The sequence below is a fragment of the Pagrus pagrus genome (assembly GCF_965226575.1).
Source record: "Pagrus pagrus genome assembly, chromosome: 9".
Classification (NCBI taxonomy): domain Eukaryota; kingdom Metazoa; phylum Chordata; class Actinopteri; order Spariformes; family Sparidae; genus Pagrus; species Pagrus pagrus.
The window spans coordinates 31,644,838-31,672,161 of NC_140193.1; the positions used below are offsets into that span (position 1 = coordinate 31,644,838).

Consider the following 27,324-nt stretch of genomic DNA (forward strand, 5'->3'; position numbering starts at 1 on the left):
GTAGAACAAGACGTAAAAAATGTCTTGACCAGAGACCCTATTTCAAGCATCTAACCAAAAACCAATTCATAAAACCCAGTGACTTTGAGACAAGGGAGAAGGAAGGGCAAAAATGCTAACTTTTCTCTGGGTTTTAGGTCTCATTCCTGTAGCACTCTTAAATGAGTAGAGCCAGCCTGGTTCCAGGAAGAAAATCTCAAACAAAGCATGCATTCAAAGTGCCATCTCTTGTCACTCTCTCCACATTCACAAACAAGCCTCGCAAAACACAACTCCCTTAGCAACCTCCCCAGTTGTGATGTGTTTAATGTTTTTTATGTAATATTAACAGATCTCAATTGTAGTAGTGCTTTTTATGTGTTTTATTGCCTTTTCCAAGAAGCTCATAAGGCATGTTATATGGCCACAGTCAGCTCCCAGTTTGTGGATCACAATCTCTCTCTTTAGCATTGTGCTCAGGTATTAGTTATGGAAGCCTATATAGTCCTATGTGTCTGTCTTCAGTCCTACACTGGATCCCTCCTGAATCACTGGCTTAGTCTGAGGCCCATTGTCTGTATGTCAGTGATAGTCCGTCTGGAAATTCAGAGGTGCACGAGATGAAAAAGCTGGCTCTTCACAGCTACAGTGTGTGTGTTTCAGTGGCACTCCTTGTTATTAGGGTGATACATCTTTTATTTCACCTCTGCATAGTTCCTCTTTCCTCTACTTCCATCACCTGTTTGCCATTCTGCGGTGCCATGTGTAAGTCCTATAAGCACTGACATGTCTATCTTTTTCCCTCTTTTTTTGCTATACTATCCGTAGGTCAGACCTCTTTCTTCACGTCACATTATAAAACAGTGACGTGCCTACACACAAATCAAAATCTCGGAGCAGGGAGCAGCATCACTATTTGACATGTAAAGAAGCCACTGTATATCTTGCTAGACTCCTCAATGATTCTTTCAAAAACAGAAGACAGAATTTAATAGCAACAATCAGAAGAGATGAACGGAAAAGAAAATACATAGAACTGAGATCATATATTGCCACATTTAAAGTACAGCGTCCTAGGCCCTGTTCACACTTGGTGTCACGTGTGTCATGACTGATAAAGTCACAGATGGGCAGCTCAAAGCACCAATTTTGAACACCCACAAGACAAATTGAGGACGCATTTGAGATCCAATCACCACATTCGGAGGTTAATTGGGCGTCATGTGACCACATTCTCCATCCAATTGACTGTGATGCAAACAATGTTTTTGGGCTCTCTTAACCTGCCAATGTAATCAGCAGTTGTTTGTGAACCTATGCTGTCTGTTTTAACTGATCTGACCATTGAATCAGTAAGCCCAACTTTTGCAGACTTCCTCACAAATCTCGTGATTTTAAGAGTTGTGTGATAAGAAACAGAACAAACTTTGTGAAAACTCAGGTGGCAAAAATGCAAAAAAAAAAAAGTGAAATGCAATACATTGAGTTGTTTCTTTCTTTGTAAAGTGTCAGTTTGTTGTGGTGTTGCTGTACCAGCCTGTCTGCCTCTGAGTCTGAATAGGTCAACCAGCTTTCACACAGTGCAGTGTGTTGGCTGCAGTGCACTTTGTTGGTACAATGTCAATTAATAACTTGACACTTTTAGTTCAGTCTTTCAGTCAAACATGTAAATGTCAGGCAAGATGTGTGTATTTCTTTTTCACTTCTCTGTCCTGTGTGTACACACAAACACACACACACATGCACACACACTTTTCACACAAGATAGAGAAATGAAAAAGTACACTTCCTCCTTATAGAAGCATTTCACACTTACTGGAACTAAGAAGTTGTAAACCTTCACTTCCAGTTAGTTTAAGGTCATTATTGTGACCATTTAGAAGTATTTTGCCCCTGTTTCTGTATCTGTATATATTTATCATAGAAAAACAAAACAATTATATTATTATTTTATCCCCCTTCAAGTTACCTGCGGCTCCACCTCCAACACTGTGTCCAGTAATAAAACATACTTAATAGACCACATCCCAAATTTCTTACTTATTTACGCACCACCGGATGTTGATAATGCCCAATCTTAGCGGGTTTAAGTGGGATTTTTGACCTGTGGAAAAGGGGTATAAGTTGTGAGGATCTGTCTGCTTTTCTCTGTCTTGTGTGATGAAGAACTGTATATTTTTTGTTTTAGCAGTGTTAATCGGACAAAACAAGCAATATGACGAGGTTGACATGGCATAGACATTTTTCACTGTTTTCTGATATTTTATAAACCAGTCAGTTAGTTAAGAAATAACTTGCAGCTCAATTGATAAACAAAGTAATTGTTTGTTACATACCTAACCAAGGCTGTAACCATCACACAAAACATTAAGAAAGCCTCACCTCAGATACTGATGTGATTTAGTTTGTGCACTTAGATCACCATTAACTGTTGTGGCCCAGCAGCTGTAATTCCAGGGCCCATTTATGATATAGATATCACTAGCAGTGTCATGATTTCCATTCTAAATAGAAAGGGAAATTAAACATTTAAACTAGCTTTCAATTTTCGATCATTGTATCCAAAGGCAGTATCAGTGATATCCTGTAAGGATTAGCTGACTGGTACCAGAGGTAACTAGAGTTGGATGTATTTTCTTTTTCATAGATCCTTTATTTATTTGTTTGAAAAGAGGGTGTACTCATGGGAGAAGAACATGATCCTTTATCGAGGACGGATTTGACAAATTGAACTTTTAAACAAACTTTTTCATTTCAATCTTTTGGTTTTTTTTTAACTGTTGAATCATTCAGTGGTATTCTTTTGTTGTTGTTGTTGTTGTTGTTGTTGATCTCTGGAATCTTTATTTTTGGTGAATATTACTTAAACTTGCCTAACCTTACCTGGTCAAGCCTAAGGTCAAGCTGTTGTTGTATACTGTCTTTTTAAAAAAGAATGTGAAAATCATGATCTGATGAATGTGATCTGCTGATCTCCAGTAGATGTTGTAGTCTAACTATAGCATAGCCCTCAGTGCTGGAAAAAAAACAATTTTAATATCGAAAATCAAATCCAATCATGACCTTAAAATTTATCTGAGTGATCTTATCGTGGATTCAGAGAATTGTGACAATCCTCATAGTGACAATACAAATTAACAGAACTCACAGTCACTTACTGACAATAAAAGTGCAACACACAGTAGCTACACTCTCTAGGCTATAACTTAAAAGAATGGCATACCCTTGTGATGTATTTGTTCCCATTTTGAGAAACATTCATTAAACTGTAGCAATGTACATACATACATGATGACATTTTTATGAAAATCAAACTGCATCTGTACTGTAGATCAGTCAGATAGGAGTGCAGCTCTGACATTGGCCCAGGGTGGTGCTCAATTTTGTTATCACTGTTTAACAATGACTCTGTGAGCTCCTGTCTCTCCACACACACACACACACACCAGCGCATACACATATAAACAAGCAGTGCATTAACAACAAAGCTGTCCTTGTTGAATATGGATCAGCTTGAGTGTGCCACATCTTTCCGTGCATGAAAGTCACTGAATTAATTTGAGTTCTGATGTTCAGAAATCAACATGATGCATCGGTATTTATCTTCCTCTTTACCTCACCACAGACCTCCACCAGTGACAGCAGCTCTTGTGGTTTTGTGTGCCTATTTCTGTTGATCAGTGTGTCTGCTTTTGCTGCCCTCATTGCTACAGAAAGAGTGCATGCAAATGCACTGCAAACTGATAGAATTAGTTTATCTGGACTAGTTGTGAGCACTGAAAGACGGCATCAGTGTAAGGTTTGAAGGTGAACTTGCTTCTCTGAGAGCGTTCACACATCCAGTGTTTGAGCTATAGCATACTGTTTGAAGTTGAAGTGATGCTGAATGTTTGGTCAGCAAAGCATAAATCCGGAACACGGAAACGTTGGTACAAATATCAGCATTCATATCTTCTATCTGCAGTTTCGCTTGTCATGGTACACTGTGGTTAAACTTGTGCATGTGCAGCAGTGTCACAATTTAAGAAGCTGGTGTTGTGCAGATTATACTTCTGTACAGATCATTTTAGCTTTCCTAATTACAGATTCACAGTGGTTCAAAGTACTTATTAGGAAGTGTAATTCTGAAAAGCAAACACCACTCATTGGAGAGATATCAATGCTACCTACCCGTCTTTGTGCTGTCTTATTCTTTAAGTACTATAGCAAATAACTGCTTCATTTGGCTTATTGTCATTGTACAGTAGGTACAGAAGGTGGTCTTTGGGGGATATTTTTTAGGCCCTGTCCACAAATACACAGGTAGTTCTTAAAACCTAGCATTTTGTGGTTTGGCCTTTCATACACATGTACACAGATGTCTTAGGTCACTGAGAATGGAAAAATCCTACTAAGGTACAGATATTCAGAATCAGATACTCAAACACCCACATTTGCTTCCTAATTGGGTCTTTTATCAGTGTATGTAGCATCATTCTTTGTAAATGTATGTTGTGTTATGATATTGTGGAGTATTTGAATTTGTACATTGACAGAATGCAGTTATATTCTTTATATTTAGAAAGACACAAAGAGGCATTGAAAAGAAACCAAAACGGCTACTGACAATGTAAGAACGGCATTATCCAGGAGGATTCTGTGAAGAACACTCACATTTCCCTACCTTGTTCATAGTATACAGTCTGCTTACTTTCATCACACACACATGTCCAGTGTACATAAATGGTCATGTGATTTGCATTTCCGGGTGTGTTAGTATGTGTGTTAGAAAACTAAGACCTTACTTTGTCGGTAAATATTTCTGCCTGAGTGACATAGATACATTTTCATCAACAACAGTAAATATTTAATGGTTTGTTCACCACCAGCGAAACAAGTTTGACCAAGTGATCATTTGTGGTTATTAGTGTTACTCACACAAGTGTCTCAACTTTACTGTAGATTAGCTTTAAGCTATTGAGTACCGACTCGCACCATAGTTGTGTGGTCTGTGTGTTTAAATTCATGTTAATCATGATATCACTAAACTCAGCACTCACCGGTGACTCCAGTTCTCTCTCTTCTTTTCTTCCTCTCTTCTCTGGAACATGACATTCATGAAGTAAAGTACATTTCCCCTCCAGCTCCTGTCAGCAGTCAACATTACAGAACATAAACACCTGACAATCAGTTCAACTCAATTTACCCAAAACTCTCTCAAATGAATTACTAACCCATTCAGAAACTGATCTTTATGTTAAACTGACAACATCAGGCTATTTAACAAACATTTCCTCACTTCCTTGATGTAGACTTGTGGGATAAATGCACTTTTAAAACTTAACCTAAACGAATGTCTTGTCTCAACCAATATTCCAGGCTCAATACAGCTGTGGAATTTGATCTTAATTCAGTCATTTGCGGCAAGCTAAGCAAACATCCTTTGTCATCTTTTGTACTTACAGGCAGCCAGTTTGAGCCACAGTTTTGGAAAGCTGACTAAATTGAATGACTGTGTGTGTGACTGACTGTGTACTTACATGTCAGTCCCTCTCCTTGGCTTCAACCAAACCTGGCTGCAGAGCAAATGGCGCATTCTACATATGAATAGGTAGAAGTGGGACAGATAGAGAGACCACATATTTTCCCACTGATTACTTGAATGTCAACTGTTTTTACAAGGTAAAATGGTTGTGTTCCACTCAGACCTCTTTGTGATACACTTCACAGTGTTGCGCAGCATGATGATGGGTGGCTGTTTGGCAGAGCTAATAGTTTCTTTGATGGCATCCAATAGGCCTTGAAGTGGCAACAATGAAACTATGGTTTCACAGTCATGCTCCCACACTCACACATATGCATGCCTTAGAGATCTGCATCGTTTTTTATACATACTGCTGGGTTAAAATACTTGTTAGTTGTCCAGGTTCGATGGCAAAAATACACCTTTGTTTCCCACAGTGCTTATTGCATTCATGTCAGTTTTTGTTATGCATTTACAGCTGTCTTTGTTTGGCTGTTTGTCTGATCTAAGCACAGTTGTTGTCTAACTATCATAGGGTCTATCTTAAAGACCTAAGTGCCAGACATGACAGATTGAGTTGAACATATTTCTTTTTCATATTATGTTTTTTTCACCATCTGAAATTTCCAATGCCAGATATCCCTTTGTTACAAGTGAATATGTGATTTCTGTGCTGTGCATGTGCAGTTCAGAGCTACGTCAATGTATAATTCTTTATTCAGTGCATGTACACATTTGGACAAAATATGCATCATAATATAAGCACTGATTGCAATGTTGTAACAACTCAGATTCATAGCAAATGAAGCACTTTGTTCAGTTGCAACATCAGTACTTTTGCTAAAGCCTAATGTAAGTCAACCATAACCGAATACAACACTGGGGAAAAAAAGCCAAATTATTGAGATTAACCTGTTATAATTAGACCTTAATGTTAAAAGACTTAAAAGAGTGTCAGTTTAACATCACTTCATAATCAATTAACCAATTTCTCCTGTGTTACTTTGATGTTTTTACTTTGATGTCCTTACTTACAGTAGGAGAGGATGGCAGTAAACTAAGCCATTGCTACAGCATGTTGGCATGTGTGTTTCTTTTTGTTTGTTTGTTTTTTCTTTACAAAATCAACACACTTATTGCATACAGAAGGCTGTATGCAGACTGTGCACATTCATCTTTAAAAATGAGCCCGAGTCGGAGCAGGGCAAGGGTCAAAAAGGTAGCACAAACTTTTATTCAGTGTTGTCCATTGATTCATTATTTGAGTTTAACGCTAGGACCACCAGCATTCTAGCACCCACTGCAACATCTGTCAGAGCATAATAATATAAAAGTCTAAAAATATTATAATAAACTTTATTTATATTGCACCAAACAGAGTTTAGCTACAGTCAAGCCAAACACAAGGAAGTCTAGTCTTAGGTGAGTTTAAATAAGAAGGCACAACACAAAATGTAAAAACACCACACAAGTTACAAGTAAAAGGGATAAAGGTGATAAAACGGGCAAAATTACAGAAAAGGAAGAGAGGGAGAAGAAAGAAAATAACAGTTAAATAAAACAATGAGATAAAAAGAAAAATAGATAATATAAAAAAGTAAATGCAAAAATAGAAATAAATAAATCACACACATCACTAGGGAGGAATTAAAAACAGATACAGATCTCGTGTACACAATTGCATGTGATACCTGTGTTTATTTCATCCTGAACTCTAAATGCCATGGCTACAGCATGTTGTCATTTCATATTTTTATCGTAACATCTGGTAAAAAATAAAAAAAACGTGTGTTTTTTCTTTGTTTTTTTCCCCGCAAAAACAACACACTGATCGCAGAAGGCTATTTGCCGACTGTGCACATTTATCTTTTAAAAAAGAGCCTGAGTCAGAGCGGGGGAAAAGTGTAAAACAAACTTTTATTCAGTCTTGTCCATTGATTCATTATTTACCACATTTATTTATTTATTTATTTGCGCATTGATTTTGAGCCTTGTTCATTGTCTGTTGCTTTGCCAAACAATCTTGGCTCTCTCTTTTTTTTCTTTATTCTCTCTTTTTAATCTAAATTTGTTTTAAATTGACTACTATCCCTTGTGTTGTTTTAATTGTTTATTGTAGTTTTTGTGATTAACTTTGTTGTACTTTTGCAATTGTACAGCACTTTGGTCAACTGAGGTTGTTTTTAAATGTGCTTTATAAATAAATTGTGACTTGACTTGACTTGTGTTTTACAGTAATTGTTTTACCCGGAGATGACGGGCAAGCTCTCACGGAGACCTGTGTATGTGCGCTTTACAACACCAAGATCTCGTTTGTAGGCTAGGTTTGTCCAGCAGCAGCTTGGCATGGAGCCGATGCATGATTACACATTATGTGCGATAAACTAACCCTAACTTTAGATAGCCCTGAGTAACAAACTAATATCCAACCTAAATCTGCTAATTAATGTGCTTTAACACACCCTTTGATATGGACTGAGTTAATGAGGATATAAAACAGCAGGTCTGCTTCTAGAGGGAGGAGAGAGAAGGGTCCTGATTTGTTCACCGTAGTCTGGTCACACTTTCATTCAGTCTTTCCCACAGTCGCAGTAGTCATATGTCCATCACCCGACTGTCCAGCATTCTGATTGGCACTTCCTGTTACTGAACACATTTGTCTGCTTGGGTCGTTCCTTTTGCACCTTAATAGTTTGAGGGTTTGATGACGGAAAGTGTTGTCTAAGAGGAAGTACATCAAAGGGTCAGTTGAACCTCTCAATGCAGTCAGGAGCAGCAGGCAGTTCTTCAACTAGAGGAAGGGTAGAGGGAAACGCATTATGATGTGGTCTATGTACTCATGTAAGCTGATATAAATCAGTTAAGTAGTGAAGAATAGTGTTTGCATTTGGGTGAAATTTAGTCACCTCAACAAAGGTGGAGAGTGGATGACAGTGGTTGGGTCCAGGTGATAATGTCGCCTGACGTTGATCATGGGCCAGAGAAATGAAGATGGGTTTGAAGATATGGTATGGCAGCAGACAAACTGAAAAAACAACCTGGAAGGATTAGATTAAAAAAAGATTTTAACAGTGCTGCCTGTTATTATGAAAAGCCAAGGATGATGCTGATTTTATGATATCGATTTTTTGAGAAATGGAAATTAATTATGGTTACAAATTCAGTGTATGGAGCAAGTAGCTCAGTTAGCCGTGGAGCTAAGTGGCCCTATTAGCTGACATGAGTTTGCCCGCAGCACAACCTTCGGACGACAGGGTAGTCACTGTGGGCAGCTCAGGCAGTTAGCCTCCCAGTGTAATCGGCTGGACACCAGAATGGGACTGAACACAGAGTGAGAATTGGACATCAGCAGCGGGTGTAAACGGTGTTCAGGAGTCAGAATATTTTCACATCTTACTCTGTGAATCAAGGATTTATTTCGACCAAACGAGAGGTGATTGTTGAAAGACTGATTTGAGATTGATTTAATTTTTGTCTAGTTTTTTAAGGACAAGTTAGCAATGTAAAGAAGCTTGTTTTAGTGCCATAAAAAAGAGAGAAATGTGAATTCAGAGGGTATTTTTCTTTTTAGTGAGGAAAATAGGTGCAAAACAATTTCCTTTTAGGTATTTTGTGATTTTATTTTGTTATGAGGTTGAATGAAATTGTGCTATACTGTCGGATTATCGTTGTTAAAAATGGTATTAGGAGACAGGACGGGCCAGGGCTAGCTGGTTAGCATGCTAACTTCATTGCGCATCTCTGTAACACGCAAGATAAATGTCGTGGACAAAACGTCAACACTGTTGTTTCTTCATACTCTGTTGATAATGTTAGTTCATTTTTTTCAATGTTTTAAAATTCTGGCATCTTCTGACATATTGCCCCTTCAAAGCTGACAATACAAGGTTATTAAGTGTATATAAGTATAATATAAGTCATAGCCACCTGAATGACCACAATGTTTCGGCGCACCCTACCCAACAGGCTCTGGGAGGTGGTGACCTTTGTGCTGCGACGTGAGCGTTCTATATGTCTCAACACTGTCAGGTAGGAAAGCAGCACCAGCAGGTAAAACACAAAGAACATGGTTATACCAGGCACATTAAAAGCTGCAGACAGACTGCCCCCTAGTTCCACTGCAGGGTTGTAGCACACCTCCACACGTCCTCCTTTTTTAACTTCTCCATCCTTGTCTGCTGCAGCAGCTTCGTTCACTGAATAGTAAACTGTCACAGGCACAATGCCCCCTACTGCAAACACCCACACTGCAGAGCACACCCTGCTGGCAAAAGAGGTCCTCGTGAGACAGGTGTAGAAGCCTTGTGGGAGAAGCATTGTGCAGATGCTCGGCCTGGAGGCGTGGGTGTGCCGGATGAGGGTTGCAAAGCGGCTAAGGGCCACCCAAGTGAGGATCATGAGGCTAATGTAGATGTTAATGTGGAGCACTGGCGTGATACCATGCAGGACGAGCTGACACATGATGCCTCTCAGGGTCCAGACTGAGCCCAGGGCATAGTAGGCTGCGAGGAAGGGTGTGGTGAAGGACAACAGCAGATTGGAGATACACAGGTGGGACAGATAAATGTGGGTGGGGGAGATGGTGGAGATGCACCTGTAGAACACCCACAAAGACAGCGTATTGCCTGGGAGAGCGGTGAGAAAGAGGAGTGTGTAAACAGAGGGGAGAAAGAAGAGGGTGGCAGCAGTGTGGCAGAGGGAGAGAGCAGAGGAGGAAGTGTTATCTAGTGGAGAAGTTTGGAAAGTGGATAACTCCATTTGATCTGTAAGAACACAAAAGTGATGGTTAAGTGATCTGCTATGATTTACAGCTTAATTACATACTGTATGTAAGAAATTCATCCAGTAAGTGATAAACAGTTTTATGTCTGTGCCAGAGTATGTAAAACTGTCTCTAATCTCTTAAAGTTTGATTAATCTAGGGAGCTCATATTTAAACAGACTTTACAAAGTGCCACACAATTCAAGATCAACAGAAAAGATGATCAACAGGAAAGTCATTTCTCTAACGTAAATTAAAAATAAATTTAAATGAATAACATATACATTTTTCAAAAGTTCCTTAAGTCGTTCTCTAGAAACAGTGTTACTTGCACATAAACTTGAAAATAAAAATAATCTAAAAAACCTTCAACATATTTTAGAATTTAGATTTTTTTTTTTTTTTCAGATTCACATTTATTTCATTAATCATTTTCCAAACTGAACTACTATTTTCAATCTTGATAGAGCAGGTTGTCACTATGTATCCTATTCTTAAGTCATTGAAAAAGACACTGAACCCCAAATTACTCCCCACTTTTGTCAAGTGACAAAATATACATACCATTAACAGAAGCTCTGATGAGTTGATTCAAAGGCATCAACAACGGAATACTCCCTCAAGTTAAATATTTAGAGAGGTGTCAGATAAAGCTTTTCTGTAACTTCCTGCTTTTTGTCAAACTTAGAGGTGTAGTGAACCACTCAGAGCGGCTCTCTCGTCTGTGGGTGTGATGCATGACAGCAGTGTACTGCATAGCTTCATTATTGTGTGAGCAGTTTAAGACACATTTTGCAGTCCTCCCTTTCAAGGTTTGATTAGGTTTTTTTGTTCACAAATATTGAGTAATGTATTTCAATATGTAAATCTGTGATTCTCCCCAGCTTGAGTTCCTCCCACATGAAATTTAGAGTTTCCATCTTTCCCTTTCTGCTAAAGACACTCTTCTCCATTTCAGCTCCTGTCTGTATTTATTCTGCCTCAGGGTGGTGCTGCTGTTCTACTTCTAGCTGACAATCAAGGAGAGTTTGGTGTCTTGTCAAGGGCTTAAATCTCTCTGTCCTCTCACCATACTGTATAGTCTGTACTGATTGACACATAAAAGTATTTAAAATCTAATTTATAAAAAAAAATCATGACTTATCTATATCTAACTATAAGCAAAGAATATCTGTCTGTCTTTATGTCTTTCTGTCTGTCATCTCCTTCAAACTTGGTAGGATTGTTGCTGAGGACCCAAGGAATTGCAGTCCTGAATTTTGAGCAGTTTGGACAACTGACATTTTCGATATTAAGAAAGTTTCAATAAACAGGGAACTCAGCTCTGTGCAGCTGCGGAGGAGGGGCTTAGACCTCCACTCTAATCACTGAGATACACACACACACACACATGCACATACACTCACACACACACACACGGAGGCTACTTTATGCAAATCAGGGCCGTCTGATGCAACGCCACGCCTCCAGTAACTAAGGGTACATTACACGTCCACTCCGCGTCCATTGGTGAAAAAAATAGAGCAGATTATACGTTTGCTTTTATGTATATATTTATGTAATAGACATATATAGAAATATAGTTATAGTTCAAATTCCAACTTTCAATGTGCCTTTGACCTCGATCCAATCCTGTTAATGTCATTCCCTGTACCATACACAACAGGTTGCTGTAATCTACCTACTCTAATCTAACCACGTAACTTAACGGAGGATTGTTTATTCAAATAAAGGGAAATGGTAAGCAATGTGATGTTGGGTCTCTGTAAATGAGTTAAGAAATAAGTACTGTCTTGACCTGCTCCAACTGAGGTGTCACAAGATAACTTTTGTTGTGAATTGACATTATATACATAAAACTGACTAGACTTGACTTCACAATATGACACAATAAACATAGCAGGTTTTAGCGAAGTGGCACAATTAATATACAAGTTTAGCTAACTAATATCATTAGTAATGTTTGACTCAAAATCAATGTATGCATTGACCCCCCTCCATGTTTACGTTTGACCAATGGAGGTTCACTGTCTGAGTATCTTTACAGCCCAGCTAGGCTGGAGGAAGTAACTCTACTCTCCTTCAAATTGCTGGATAGGCTCATGCTTGCCTGTGCTCTGTCAGTCCTCCCATTCTTATTGTCCATCTCAACAGTGGAGCTGCCCCCGCTGACTCCTGCAACATCTCGTACACAGAACATATTGCTTACCAAGCGCAACACCTCCTTCCTCACTGAAGAGGATAACAGGAAATACATAACAGGATCCAAGCAGCTGTTGAGGGCAGAAAATAGCAAAGCCACCTCGTTGGCTTTGTCAGCCACACCCTGCCAGAAACATGAAGTGTCTGTGATTTGGGTTTTTATGTAGAACACCCTGACTGTGTGATAGGGTACAAAACAGATGGTGAAGAGGAAGAGGATGAAGAAGGACTTCCTGGCAGTTCGAGCGTAGTATGGTGCATTGGGCAGGCCTGGTTTCTCTTGTGATGTTCTTAGAAGCTTTAGGGCAATCTTTCCATAAGACACCACAAGAGAGATGAAAACGAGCCAGAAGACAACCACCAGAAAGAGGTTGATATAGGCCTTCCACTTTGCATTATGGAGCAGCTTGTAGTGGAAACATCTGGAGACAACAAATGCACTATGTTAGCTCAAAATGCCCATATCACAAAGTAAATTAATAGATACGAAATTTTGATTATAGTTATAACAAACCTGGTCGTCTGTGAGTCATTGTTTGACATCAGGAACACGAAAGTCAAGGCAAGTGCCACAATCCAGAGTGCTACACAGAGGGCCGTGCTCCACCTTGTGGACCGCAGTCTGTGCCGCACCCCTGTGCTACGATGGATCTTCAGGTAGCGATCCACGCTGATCAACCCTAGCAGTGTGATACTGATATACATGTTCATGTAGAAGAGGTTGCCGACTACCTTACACAAGGTGGGACCCAGGTTCCAGATATTACTTTGGCTGTGATAGAGTATTCTGAATGGCAGACAGACCACCAGCAGCAGATCTGCAAAAGCTACATTTATGAGAAACACCCGCACAGAGTTCTTCTTAGAGTCAACACAGAAGAAAACCCACAGAGCCACAATGTTCCCAACTAGACCCAGCACAAAGATTATAGAGTAGAGCACTGCCAATGGGCTCTGCAGTGCACCATAATCCACACACAGAGGGTCAGGGGTCGTAGTTAAATTCATCTCGCTGGTCTTTGTGGCAATGAGGAAAACTGAGCTATTTGGAGGCTGTAAAGTGGTTGTGGCAGGCATGGTGGGGATGTTTTATGTCATGGTAATATTTGTGATCCTCAGCCCTGCAAATGGGAAGGAAACAATGGTGAAATACTTGGATTAACTGTTGTGTGTTTTTGATTTTTTGCTTCACATGGGAAAGGTTTTTACTCATTATTGCAGGTTTGTGAGGTCAAGCTGTGTGGATTAGCCCTAAATCAGCACTAATCCTGCCCTCAAGAATCACATATAACACCAGCTAACCGAAGAAAGTTTGAGGAAGAACAGCTGATTACTCTACAGGTCAAAAGACTCATGATTATTTGTATTTTTAGTGTGGTAATGCACTCAACCATTTGAACAGCTATGTAATATCAGTACACTGCAAGGACTTGAAATCAAGAGATCAGCAACTGAAAGTAGAGTAGTAGCTTGTCTCTCTCATAGTATGCAGCCCTTATCTTGCAGCCAGCGTGACAAATTAAAACATGCTGCTTATATTTGAACTTGTTGAACTTCTCAAAGTACTCACCTAGTCATTGAAGTTTTTTCTTCTTGTGCACACTACTCGCTGAAGAATAGTAGCTCACTTGTGGTCTTTGCAGTCCTTTTCTTGTCCTTGAGCCACTCCAGTATATCCCCATTGAGTTTAATCTGTAGGAAACACCATCCGAAATCTGCTGTCTCATAAAGTTCAAGATCCTTTCCTTCTGTCATTCTGTGCTCAACTTTTTTGCTATTGTCTATCTTTCACTGACCAAATATTAAAAGATCAAATGAGAGTAGCACTGCGTAGAGTCTACCTCTGTTTTGTTTCCTCTCTGTAAGACGCATGCCTTCCTCAGCTGTGCTGTCAAAAGTAGACAGAGAAATGCTGAAGTGCATAAAGTGGTGATGTTGTAGGGAGAAAACTTCAAGCTGTGGTCAACCCCCTCCTTCTTTCTTTGCAATGACTATGCAGACCTCAGGCTGAGATAGAGAGAAAGACAGGGCAGGGCTTAGAGCAGACCTTCTGATTATACACATGTGGGGAAGCAGTAGGATCACAGAGCATGCACCACTTGTATATACACAATATGCTTTCCACTTTGGGCCCTGATTATTATATGGAGTATCCTGAGTGTAGCCAACTGTGAAAGAAAAAAGGCTCCCAAAATATCACTCTATGCCCTCACAATAATTAAAGAAATGCCTTCAGAATAAAGCAATGCCATGGTTTGAATTTTCACCTAAGAGACAGTAACTGCTGTCAATCTCTAGAGCTGAATTTATAGGCAAAGGGTCAAGGGAATCATACCTGCTCTTGAATGTGAATCGTGCTATGAAGTTGTGAAACTTTGGATCAGAGCCGTGGCAATATTATCAGTCAATGTGTGTGTGCCATTTACAAAATAATTGACACATGGAGTAAATTAACCAGCCTGGAAACTAAAGTGAAGGTTTCCAAAATTGTGTTTTATTACTTTATCCTGCCCACTCATTCTGTTTTCATCATATAGCTTCCCCCTCACAAGAACTGTCCAACAAAATCTAACTTTTAAGTTGATTAATTTCTTCTTGAGCAATTGCTGTGTATTCTGTTTTTTCTGATTCTGTTACAACCCCAGCTGCGACACAGTTGAGACACTGTATTAAACATGAATAAAACAGAATGTGATAATTTGCTAATGCTTTTTGTCATATAAAAGAGTACAAAGTACTATATATTTAATATTTTATAAATACTTTATTGATTTTTGTAAATATATGCTTATTCTGAGTTGATGGCAGCAACATGTCTCAAACAAGTTGGGACAGGACTAACAAAAAAACAAAAAAAAACCCAGCTGTTTGGAACATTCCACAGGTAAATAGGTTCATTGATAACAGGTGATAGTATCATGATTGAGTATGAAAAGGGCATCCTCTAAAGGCTCAGTCAATCATAAGCAAAGATGGGGTGAAGTTCACCACTTTGTCAAACACGATTGTATAAAAGATGTTACTACATTGCCACAGGAACACTTCTTAAAAGCATTGTTGGTAGACAGACGTAAATCTGTACACGATTGCATTCTTTTTATATTCACGTCCGCATTTCCGCGTTCAGCATCCCGCTCCCAACCTTTTTGGAATTGCAGTTGTATGTCAATTAGGAAAGTAGGAAACAACTTGGTCAGAATCAAAACCTAAGAAATTGTATGAAGTACCTAGTGCCCTGATAACTCACCTGGTCGAGAAGGTACACCACTGGCCCCTTTGCTCCATGTTATCCCCTCCCATCTCTCTTCAACTTTCACTTTAGGCAAAAAGCCTGACAAAATTATTTTAGAAAATGTATGAAACTACCAAATTGCAAGTAAAACCAACAGACATTCTACTTAGTATACTGAAGCAGAACCTAAAATGTAGATGACTGGTTTTCCTATGATCCCCTTACAATATTGGTTATTTGTGTGTGGTTGTGGTGGGTGATGGTTTGGAGGTCTGGGTGTGTCTTGCACAAGTGATTCTGTTATTTATAGAAGGGTGAGGTGACAGTCTTTAATTAGCAAAAAACGTCCATCAAATCATGACACTTCTCTCCTATCTTCTCTCGTTCTCAGCCTCACTGTGTGCTGCTGGCATCCAAAGAGAACTCTGCTCCAGTGAAGTTGGGGGGGTTTGGAGTAGCCATCCAGCTTGGAGAGTCGGGACTGGTGGCAGGAGGTACAGTAAACCCAACTGTACTAGAATATAAACACTCATTACTTAAGATATTGTGCTCATTTCAACAAAAGGATTAAACTGTTTCTGAACATATTTATGTCAAAACACTGTCTAAAGTAGGCCGACCGATGTATCTGTTGGTTGATATTATCAGCCAGTATTGGCCTATCACAACTAAAGATGTTGTACATCAATATAAATAGTCTAAATATCCTTTCTCTGTAACATATGTAATACAGAGATTGTGTTTTTGATAACCACATTTAAGGGATCAGTGCAGAAAATGTGCTTATATCGACCAATATATCAACACATTTAAGGGATCAGTGCAGAAAATGTGCTTATATCGACCAATATATCAACACATTTAAGGGATCAGTGCAGAAAATGTGCTTATATCGACCAATATATCAACATCGGAATTTCTTACTTCATAATATCGTTATCAATAAAATTTGAGTAACGGTTGGGCTCTCGTACAAAGCTCCATTCAGATAGGGCTTTAGGTAGACATTAAAGGGAAGATGGGGTGGATCCTAACCAAGGATCACACATTGTCCGTTGTGAATAAGCGTCCATAAATCCGCTTAGAAATCAGAAAGAAAGATGAACATGCCAAGGAATCACCCAGTAATTAAGTTTTTTTCAGTATCAAAGTTATCCATTGATTGTTGTCTGTACATCCATGAGTACACTATAAACATGAACTGCAAATAACTAATTTGGCATACTTAATGGTGTGGCCCTGCCATAATGAAAACACATGTAGTCTATCGTGTTAGTGATTTGAGCTGTCCATTCAGCAAACAAAGCTACAGTAATGGTTTGTTTCCTCGTTTGTGTAACCATGTACTCATAGTACGAAACAAAGAGATAAACTTTGATGAAGTGCGTAAAGTTCCAGAGTAGGAAGGAAACTCTGAGACTAGAATAGAAATGAATAGAGAAGAAGTCCCATTCAGTGCAATTGTGTGTGTGTGATTTTGCTTCAGTGTGCATACTTTAAGATCTTCATTTCAATTACTTTGTATACTGTCATTCCCAGTGTTCAGAATCGATGCACCCACAACTCTCTCGTCTTTCTAACCCTAGGTAGAGTAGGAACTCCCCACTTCATGGCCCCAGAGGTGGTGAAGAGAGAGCCGTACGGTAAACCTGTGGACGTGTGGGGCTGTGGAGTCATCCTCTTCATCCTCCTCTCAGGTTGTCTGCCTTTCTATGGCACCAAGGAGCGTCTGTTTGAAGCCATCTGCAAGGGCAAATACAAGGTCAGCTATTTATTTACAGTCAGTGAGTGCAAAAGATTCAGCAATATGATTTCATATACCCATTCAACAAGCACAAGAGTCCCCACCATAAAAGGGATAACCCATACATTGATTGCATGTGCATGTTATTTCAAATCTAATCAAGTTTTAGGTAGGTGTGAAAAAATTTTGTAAACTAAGAATGCTTTCAAAAATGGAAGTGTTAATAGTTTATTTTCATCAATTAACAAAATGCAGTGAATGAACAGAAGAGAAAACTAAATCAAATCAATACTTGGTGTTGCCTTCAAAACAGCAATTCAATTCTTCTAGGTACACTTGCACACAGTTTTTGAAGGAACTTGGCTGGTAGGTTGTTCCAAACATCTTGGAGAACTAACCACAGATATTCTGTGGATGTAGGCTTCCTCAAATCCTTCTGTCTCTTCATGTTATCCCAGACAGACTCGATGATGTTAAGATCAGGGCTCTGTGGGGGCCATACCATCACTTCCAGGACTTCTGCTTTTCTTTACGCTGAAGATAGTTCTTAATGACATTGGCTATATGTTTGGGGTCGTTGTCCTGCTGCAGAATACATTTGGGGCCAATCGTACGCGTCCCTGACGGTATTGCATGATGAATAAGTATCTTCCTGTATTTCACAGCATTGAGGACCATTAATCCACCAAATCTACAACTCCATTTGCAGAAATGCAGCCCCAAACTTGCAAGGAACCTCCACCATGCTTCACTGTTGCCTGCAGACACTCATTATTGTACCGCTCTCCAGCCATTCGGCGAACAGACTGCCTTCTGCTACAGCCAAATATTTCAATTTTGACTCATCAGTTCAGAGCACCTGCTGCCATTTTTCTGCACCCCAGTTCCTATGTTTTCGTGCATAGTTGAGTCGCTTGGCCTTGTTCCCATGTCGGAGGTATGGCTTTTTGGCTGCAACTCTTCCATGAAGACCACTTCTGGCCAGACTTCTCCGAACAGTAGATGGATGTACCTGGGTCCCACTGGTTTCTGCCAGTTCTGAGATGATGGCACTGCTGGACATCTTCCGGTTTCAAAGGGAAATAAGCTTGATGTGTTTGTCATCTGCTGCACTAAGTTTCCTTGGCCGACAGCTGCGATCCTCAACGTTGCCCGTTTCTTTGTGCTTCTTCAAAAGAGCTTGAACAGCACATCTTGAAACCCCAGTCTGCTATCAATTTTATATATGTATATATATATATATATATATGTGTGTGTGTGTGTGTGTGTGTGTGTGTGTGTGTGTCATTTTTTTCTTTTTCTCCTCCTTTGGTCACTCTACATAATTACTATTTGGTCATGAATCACTGCTCATTCCTATTGTATTTACCAGAAATATAATTAATGCAGCTAACATGGTCTGTAATTAATATCCTATTTTTGATATAATTTAAAAGCATGCATAGTTCAAAAGTGTTAGCACTGCAAAGGGAGCAGGTGCAGATGAGTGATTAGAACTTGATACGTATGTGTGGGCCACAGGACTGACCAATCCCAGAAATGTGGTTTAAATATCTGAAAAGTCTATTTATATTTGTGTGTGTAGATGAATCCTCGCCAATGGGGCCACATCTCGGAGAGCGCTAAGGATCTGGTGAGGCGCATGCTGATGCTGGACCCTGCTGAGAGGATCACTGTCTACGAGGCTCTTAACCATCCCTGGCTGAAGGTAATACAGATCATTCAGGAGCACATTTAGGTCATGTTCATGTTGTTTATTCTTTACTGTACTATGTCGAGTCTGATTTGACAGGTTCATCCAACAATTTGCCATTTTTGGAAGAGTTTTGAGGAAACCATGGGTTTCTACTGTAGAATGACCGCATGTTTGACCTTATAGAGTTATAAGAGTCTAAATGCACCATGAAGAATATTCAAAATATAAACAGTTTTCAGCTGCAGCGCGGGTCTCTTAGGCGTGCATCCAAAGTTTAGACTTGAAACTTTTGGTTTCCTTTTTTTTTTTAGAACAAGAGTAGAACAGTCAACCCGTGTTGCCTCAAGCCATCACATAATATTCAGTCGCTTGGTTGGCTCAGCTTGTGTACTTGCTTGTCTTGTGTTGTCAACAGAAGTTTTTATTGTGTCTTCTTCTGGGGACCGTGATGGAGGTACTTAAAGATGATTACTTGACAATTCAAGTGAGAGACTAGCAGTTCCTCCGGGAGCTGTGTGACACATACATCAAATCATCAAATATAAGGGGCATCCCTGCTTACATGCTGCATGATTCCTGAGGCGTCTTTGCTGTAATTGTAGAAAGCTAAAATTTAGATGATCAATTTGTATTTGCAAGGTCCAGTTCAAGTATCACCATGAGACTTTCTGGCTGTTCAATGTTGATTTATTATCCCTCTTTATATACCACAACAATCTGAATATAGCACCACAGGACATACTCCCATTCATATAAACATGCACTTTATTAACATGCAAACAAAACACAGCACAGGAAACCTAATTCTTCTTCCCTTCTTCCTCTTTTCTACGTTACTCAACACCACTATTTTGACCCATTCACATTAGCCGCAGTGCACTTTTCATATCCTGAAATGTTACGTCTGTATTTTTGACAGTGCTCATGGCAACACTGCCTTGTGATCAGACTTCCACAGCAGCTTTCTGACACACTGACAACACAGACAGTGTGCCAAGACCATAATGCTTAATTTGTAAACCAGAAGGTCAGAACACTGACAGGGTGCTGCCTCTTAATGCACAACCCAACCTGCCTCAATGCTACTTTGCACATGCTGACTTGTGTACTGTGCTGACTTGTTTGTGTCTGTGTACAACTAATCCACATGCCTTTAATTGCTCCCCGGGGACAAATAAAGTTTTTTGAATTGAATTGAATGGAATTGATCAACATTACTGTTTGCACATGCTCTGTCTCCCCTCAGTTTGTGGACTGCTACAATGAGGGGAAATTGAATTAGACTGAAAGATCTACAAACAACTACAAAATGTAGCAGGCTAAGAAACCAAACTAAGTGACATGTTCTGTCTGTCTGTCTTTCCTTCTGACAGACAGGATAGACAACATGACATTAAGCCCTGCATATTTCAAGTTTTGTTGCATTGATTTGAATCATTTTTTAGCTCTCCATCATTACAATATTTCAGGTACTCAGTGAACTTCTTTTTCCGAGGTGTAAGGCATACAAAATTTGGCACAACAATCGGTAGTTGAGCCCTAAAATCCCCAACACACATTTTGATTTTTGGTTGATTTTTACATGGGGGGCTCTTGGTACAGGCAAAACATTGTAGTGATACAAAGCTGGTTGAAAATCAGCATTTCCTGTTAGGTTAATTGTCTTTCCTGTGTTGGATTTTTGAGGAGAGAGACCGGTATGCCTATAAAATCCACCTGCCAGAGACCGTGGAACAGCTGAGAAAGTTCAACTCCAGGAGGAAGCTCAAGGTTTGCATCTACATACACTGAACAAAAATATAAATGCAACACTTTTGTTTTTGCTCCCATTTTTCATGAGCTGAACTCAAAGATCTTAAACATTTTCTATATACACAAAAGACCATTTCCCACAAATATTGTTCACAAATCTGTCTAAATCTGTGTTAGTGAGCACTTCTCCTTTGCCGACATAATCCATCCCACCTCACAGGTGTGGCATATCAAGATGCTGATTAGACAGCATGAATATTGCACAGGTGTGCCTTAGGCTGGCCACAATAAAAGGCCACTCTGAAATGTGCAGTTTTGTTCAGTGTACATACAACCATGCATGCAAATAGAATATTTTGCAACATTCAAGGCTTGTTGTCACGACACCATCAATGTTCTGACGATGAGATAAGGGTTCACAGTTACACATGTTGATGCTACTGTGCTGCTGCTGCTGCTGTGTTTCAGGGAGCTGTTCTGGCTGCAGTGTCCAGTCACAAGTTTAATTCGTTCTATGGAGACCCCCCAGAGGAGCTCCATGACTTCTCAGACGACCCCACCTCCTCAGGTACACACAAAGACACGCACTCACAGACTTACATTTGCTAATCTTTCATCACTGACACACTTCCTCCCTCAAATTTCCTTCCGTTGGTTTGTTCTCTGGTTGTTATTTGTTTCTGTGTAAGGCCCTGTACAGGCTGTTATTACTTCAAGCTGACTGAGTTTTATTAGATTTATCACACCCAGAAAGGGGCCATTCCAGATAGTAACCATAGATTTGTAAAACTCTTGCATGACTTGTATGCATTGCTTCTTTATTGCACATTTTACACATTGTACAGACTAACTATGTTTTATAATGTGACAACACTGTGGTTAAGAATTGGTTAGATTTAGGCCCAAAAACACTTGATTACGGTGAGGGATAGATCATGTTTTCGATTAAAATTAATACTTTTGCAAGATCTTTTGCGGGCGGGGGTTCCCATCCATACACAACCCCAGAAAGGCAATGTGAAAACTATTCACACAGGGATCTGCTAATTATTAGAACACATTGACTACTAAAACAAGAGAGACACCACCTCATGTTTTCTCTCCAGTTTGATTTTTAATCTTATTACACAGATTAATAGATGCTTTATAGTCAAAACATTCAGGCTTTAGAATGTGTTTACACTTTTGTGTTTCAGTACCAGTATGTGAGACTAACAACTACAACAATGTGTTTGTTTGTCTGTTTCAATTAATGCTTCCCACCTGCTAGGACTATTAGCAGCAGAACGTAGGTATCCGTTGGTTGTGTGTGTGTTGTGGTACAAGTTACTTACTCTTAACTGTAGCTGTTAAGTCAGAGACTGAAGTTTGTCTTTCTGTGTTTGATAGCTTTACTGCTTTAATGAACATTTCAGAGAATGTTTCAGTCTTTGAGTGGAGTGCACATGCATGCTCACCACAAAGGCACTCAGAGAGGACATTATGAGAAAAACTTGCTAAACGTTATAAACTCTGTGTGTGTCTGTTTGTGCGTGTGTGCGTGTTGCAGGCGCTGTGTCTCAGGTGTTGGACAGTTTAGAGGAGATCCACGCTCTGACAGACTGCAGTGAAAAGGATCTTGATTTCCTTCACAGTGTTTTCCAGGACCAGCATCTACACACACTGCTCGATGTAAGTGTCACACACAAACACCTACTCAAGTCAACACACTTGAATATATCATTTATTTTTATTATGATGGTTTATCTACTACTTTCTGCTCTACTTTGTTGATAACTTAAACAGAATAGCATTCATCAAGTTGAATCCACTGGAGTTGTGAAATGAGTATTACAAACCATTGTGCAGTGTTTTTAATGCATTCATGTGTTTCTACAACTGGACTTCCTGGATGTAATTTTTTTTCTCACCAGTACCATAAGAATACACCCCCGCCATTCCCTGATTGAATCCCCTCTTAAAGTAACATTTTACCATAAAATGACGGCTTCAAAATCATTTAGATCGTACACCAACTTGTATTAGGGACCGTCTGTTCTTGCACTATGTAACTTAGCGGTTGTGATCCTCTGTGAAAAGTGTGTACAGTTTATGGCACTTAGTCACACACAACCAACTATGTCGGTGAAACTGGATCATATTTATGGTTAAAATGTTTTCTGGTTTTCCCTCTGATGTCCTCCTGCTGCTCTGTCTCAACTGTCTTTGATTTAATGAGTTTCCTGAGGGACATACTGTACTTGCTGCTAAAGTACACTAACTGTAGCAGCTGTTAACTAGTTAACTCAGTTAGCCATGCAGCTAGATGACTCTTGCTGGGACTGGGACTGGGAGCTCAGTGTACCAGGGGATTGTTGGTGTTTATGCTGCGAGCACAGGAGCTTTGGACCAAATAGCTTCCTTTCTCACACACACACACAAGGATGCTCATTGTACAGTGTCAGAAGGTCATGTTATCTTTAGATGTGTCATTAATTTCCTCCCCTAATTCTCCTGTATGTGTGTTTTAAACACAAACGGCTGAAAACTAGACTAATGGTCTTGTGCTGCTTGTGTCTGTGACTCGGTTATGTTGACAGAGCTGAGCTGTAGTTCACAGCAGCAGTCTGTTGACATGTCCTATGGCCCAACAACTGGTTCACCACATCAGTGCTACATAGGGTCACATAATCCCAGTTACCAGCAGCTACCGGAGAGGCAAATAGCATATTAGATAAGTAAGCACTTTGTCTAACACTCTGAGAGCATCGTTTAGTCTTTTTGTGTTGTTATTACTGTAGGTGTCTCTGCTTTCTGTTCCCATGTGTTTTTACTTGGCCAGTCTCTCTGAGGTTTGTGTCTGTCTCTGAGTGTTAACAGAAGATCTGTTGGCAGGACAAGAGAATTCGCAAGAGTATCAGCAGACACTTGAGCAGTTGAAAGGACAGGACCATTTAGAAAACCAGATGATTTTATCTGTAATTACTAGAAAACAGCAATTTACTGTACGTTCATATTCATATATGAATTTAGACGTCTTCTGCACATTATTATGCATGCGATGCTGTTATTAAGAACATCTTATCTTATAGTTTTTTCTTACTTGTTAAGATTTTTTAAATGAAATCTACCTGCTGTTATACTTGTACAGACAAAACCAAACTACATGGTAAATGGTTGTATTTCGGTGAAATGCTATATGTTTCAAGTTCAAAGGTCAGTAATATCACCTCTGCTCTGTGCACTGAACCAGACCCGGATGTCTCTTTCTTTAATGAGACAGTTTCCTCCCCTGTCTTTTACAGAGTAAAAAAGTCCATCAGAAGTCACAGAGGCTAATAAAAGATAATACTCCTTAACTTAAATTTGCTTTTCTTCCCCCCATTCAGCTCACTTCCCACATTGGTATTCATAAAAAACCCAACATACAGTGAGAATCTATACTTCTGATCAGGCGCGCACATGTTCGAGGACATTATGAGAAAAACTTGTGTGTGTGTGTGTGTGTGTGTGTGTGTGTGTGTGTGTGTGTGTGTGTGTGTGTGTGTGTGTGTGTGTGTGTGTGTGTGTGTGTGTGTGGCCATTCTTGCCATTGACACGTCTGAAGAGTGATGCAGCAGTAAGAAGTTGTTGTTTTGTGTGTATCTGATATGGCAGTGTTGGTGTTGTTCGTGGAACATCATAATGGATGTTGCTCCAGGACCATCATTTCTACTTGCAGAACAGTAGAGGAATACCACATCTAGAGTGAGCTGTTGTGGCTGAGTGGGTCATTTATCGGACTCTCCCACAGGAGACAGGAGTCTGTTTCTTGTCACTTTCTTGTTGCTGTTTGGTTGGGTTTAGGGAACTAAAATACTTGATTACTTTTAGGAAAACATAGATTGGTTTGAAATAGACCCTTTCACAACATTAAATATGTGTTTGAAAGGATTACTTTTTTTTTTTTTTTCATTTTTTTTTTCTTTAAGTTGCCAAGCTATGACATTATTAAAACATGATTGGCCTGTTTTAATGGATCATGCACAGGTGATGGATGATGGAAACTGCACTGGTTTTAACATCATAGTGTATTTCCAGGTGTTGGGGAGTACTAGTGCATATGTGAAAACCTTTGTAGAAAGCCTTTTGTGGTTCCAGTGGGAGCTGTATGAGTCTGATAATCGTGTGAGTCAGAGTTAGTTGGTTCTGAAGACTACAAGTTTGAAAATGGAAAAAACTCATGGGATGTGGAGTTAGGAATGAGCTTACCAGACCTCTGTAACCAACTTGTCTGCTTCAGGCTCTAGACTACATTAGCTGCTACTAGCATAACACACCAGAATGTCTGCCCAAACTGTCAGCAGAGCTGGCTCTGTGACTCAAACCCCCTAAGCTCATCTCACTGTCAGTAAGCCACTGCAGATACTGGCCAAGACAGGCACTTTAATCAGACAAGGGATTATTAGAGGTGTGTGTGTGGGTATGAGTGGGTGTGTGTGGGTGTGTATGTGTTAAATGCTCTCCCAGTCGCTAGAGGCTGACTAGGTTGAAGTGGGTTCAGGAGACTAGTGGATCTGCCAAGTGTGTATGTGCAGCAGTATCAGTGGGAGCCAAGGACTGCAGATGTCTCCCATTCAGCCTCAGTTTCACACCCCCTTCCCTGCTCTGAGAGGAGGGGGAGTCAGAAAAGGACAGAAGAGTGCAGCCTCAGACTGTGAAGGAACAATGACTTCTGTTGTCAGGCCTCGGTGCCATTCAAGCACAGCCTCCATCACTATCTGTGCGACTGAGAGTAGCCTCCACAGGGCTGAAACACGCAGAGGAAACCTGAAATCCTGTAGACACTGAACGGATGGAGTCTGCTTAGATAACTTGTGTCACATTTGCACTCTGTTGGCTGTGTTCTTCTGACAAACCACTTACTGTCTCCTGGGTGAGTGTCTTTTCTTTCTGATGTGATTGCAGGAAGAGTGTTTTGTCAAGAGATCCCTCTAGCTTATTTGAAGTCAGCCCGGCATCCCCCTGTGGTTGGTTTTGCCATTTGACATGTATCATGAGGTACTTTAGTCAATTGCATTTGTCTTTCTTTTCCTCATGTACTAGTTTCCAGAGTTCCTCAGGCATAGAGACAGGGCAATAACTTGCCCTAAATGAAACAGTGTCTGAAGGTACTTGTCACCAGGAGGAAATTAAGATATCATGCTGTTTCTTATCTTAAAATAAGAGCTGCTTTGTGTGTGATGAGACTGTCGGCACACAGACCCAGCCACAAAGGCTCGATCCAACCATGCTTGTGCCTGTCAAATTTAGCTACCTGGTTCTAAGCATGTGATACACATTTCTTATCTTTAAAGATCTTAATATTGTTTGTTTGTTTTGTTGTGGGCTGCAGAAAATGTGTATGTTTGTAATTCTAGTTCTATTTCATTTTCAAATAAAGCCCAGCAGATGTCAGCTCATTTTTGTTTATATCTCACCAATGGCAAAAAAGATGTGGATAACTCTCCATTAAATGTGTATGTATGCTCAGAACACTGGGACACTGGTACATGGTCACACTCGTACGATTCAGCCCTCAGGCTTTGTAGCTTATTTTGGTAGTCTTATGAGGGTTTCCTGAGGAGTGTGTTGTGTTTGTTTTTCTGAGAGAGTTTGTTCATATGGGGGAATGCAGATGCGCACTTGAGATGTGTGTTTGGTTTGTGTCGTCATTCCTAGGACACTTTTTTGTTCTGTGAGGAGAGATGCAACATCCTCCTCCGAACGGAAATATATATCAATTGCAACTATACATCAAACATCTGAAGCATTTGATTGTTGGTTAACAGTGAAATAACTTAGAATTTAAGTTTAACTATAAATTTGCCATTTATTATAGATGTTATCTACGGTGTAGCATATATTCCCACAATCCTTTTCTTTTCCTTCACTCCCTGGATGGCTTTTTGGATCATTACACATGATAACAAGTAGATCACTTTACGGAAAAATAACAGATTTATTTTACTGCTCATTCTTGCATTGGCTGATCTTTTTCCACTATAGCAAACTGTAAAGGAAACCCCAATGATTCCTTTAGAACTGTCGTTTAAATACCAATTAACAACCTCAGGTTTTATTAGAAAAGCAAAAACAATAGCACAGAACAGGAACATCCTCACCAGTCATACTCTTCACAAAGATAACATAATGTATAATGGACAACCAGTGTCGTGCGTGCATCGATATTTGACGACCTGACAATGTGACTCAAAAAGCAACTAGGGCCTCTATGTCTTTAGAATCGCTTTAAGAGTTTCCCTACATTCACGTTACATAGTTTTGCTTTAATCATCCAGCTTAATGCAGGCACACTGGCTGCCTCGACTCTCTGTTTCTCTCTCCTGTCTGTTTCTCTCTATCAGCAACGTTATCTGCTTTCTTTGTGAGCAGTATGTTTTGTAAAGTTGCCTTAAAAACACACCTGGCTTTAAGGATTTGTTTTACCTGCGAA

The 27,324-nt window shown here is 39.8% G+C and overlaps 3 protein-coding genes across 22 annotated transcripts in view; 1 reads left to right on the forward strand and 2 right to left on the reverse strand.

Annotated features, from left to right (window-relative positions):
• The window catches only part of caska (calcium/calmodulin-dependent serine protein kinase a), a 161,712-nt gene that overhangs the window by 91,533 nt on the left and 42,855 nt on the right, over nucleotides 1-27,324 (forward strand). For 12 of the 19 annotated variants that reach the window (XM_084361599.1, XM_084361610.1, XM_084361613.1 and 9 more), the window contains exons 6-12: nucleotides 16,070-16,172; nucleotides 17,265-17,440; nucleotides 19,008-19,130; nucleotides 20,805-20,888; nucleotides 21,339-21,438; nucleotides 22,141-22,158; nucleotides 22,420-22,541. In XM_084361599.1, the coding sequence (XP_084217725.1) occupies nucleotides 16,070-16,172; nucleotides 17,265-17,440; nucleotides 19,008-19,130; nucleotides 20,805-20,888; nucleotides 21,339-21,438; nucleotides 22,141-22,158; nucleotides 22,420-22,541 (726 nt within the window). The remainder of the gene's footprint in view (nucleotides 1-16,069; nucleotides 16,173-17,264; nucleotides 17,441-19,007; nucleotides 19,131-20,804; nucleotides 20,889-21,338; nucleotides 21,439-22,140; nucleotides 22,159-22,419; nucleotides 22,542-27,324) is intronic. The other 7 variants (XM_084361611.1, XM_084361615.1, XM_084361607.1 and 4 more) reach the window with 1 other exon arrangement.
• On the reverse strand, nucleotides 7,514-10,240 carry LOC311262853 (putative G-protein coupled receptor 82; the record flags this gene model as incomplete). The annotated part of the gene is made up of 3 exons (XM_084362602.1): nucleotides 7,514-8,273; nucleotides 8,389-8,520; nucleotides 9,410-10,240. The coding sequence occupies 3 exons, from the start codon at nucleotides 10,238-10,240 to the stop codon at nucleotides 8,049-8,051; spliced, it is 1,188 nt and encodes a 395-aa protein (XP_084218728.1). The 3' UTR covers nucleotides 7,514-8,048.
• gpr34b (G protein-coupled receptor 34b) lies at nucleotides 11,850-14,272 on the reverse strand. Of its 2 annotated transcripts, XM_084361415.1 has the most exons (3): nucleotides 14,017-14,272; nucleotides 12,961-13,567; nucleotides 11,850-12,868 (listed from the first exon to the last, which is right to left on the reverse strand). In XM_084361415.1, the coding sequence occupies exons 2-3, from the start codon at nucleotides 13,521-13,523 to the stop codon at nucleotides 12,286-12,288; spliced, it is 1,146 nt and encodes a 381-aa protein (XP_084217541.1). In that variant the 5' UTR covers nucleotides 13,524-13,567; nucleotides 14,017-14,272; the 3' UTR covers nucleotides 11,850-12,285. The 2 variants fall into 2 exon arrangements, with proteins under 2 accessions (XP_084217541.1, XP_084217542.1); XM_084361416.1 differs by lacking the exon at nucleotides 14,017-14,272 and having other exon boundaries at nucleotides 12,961-13,687.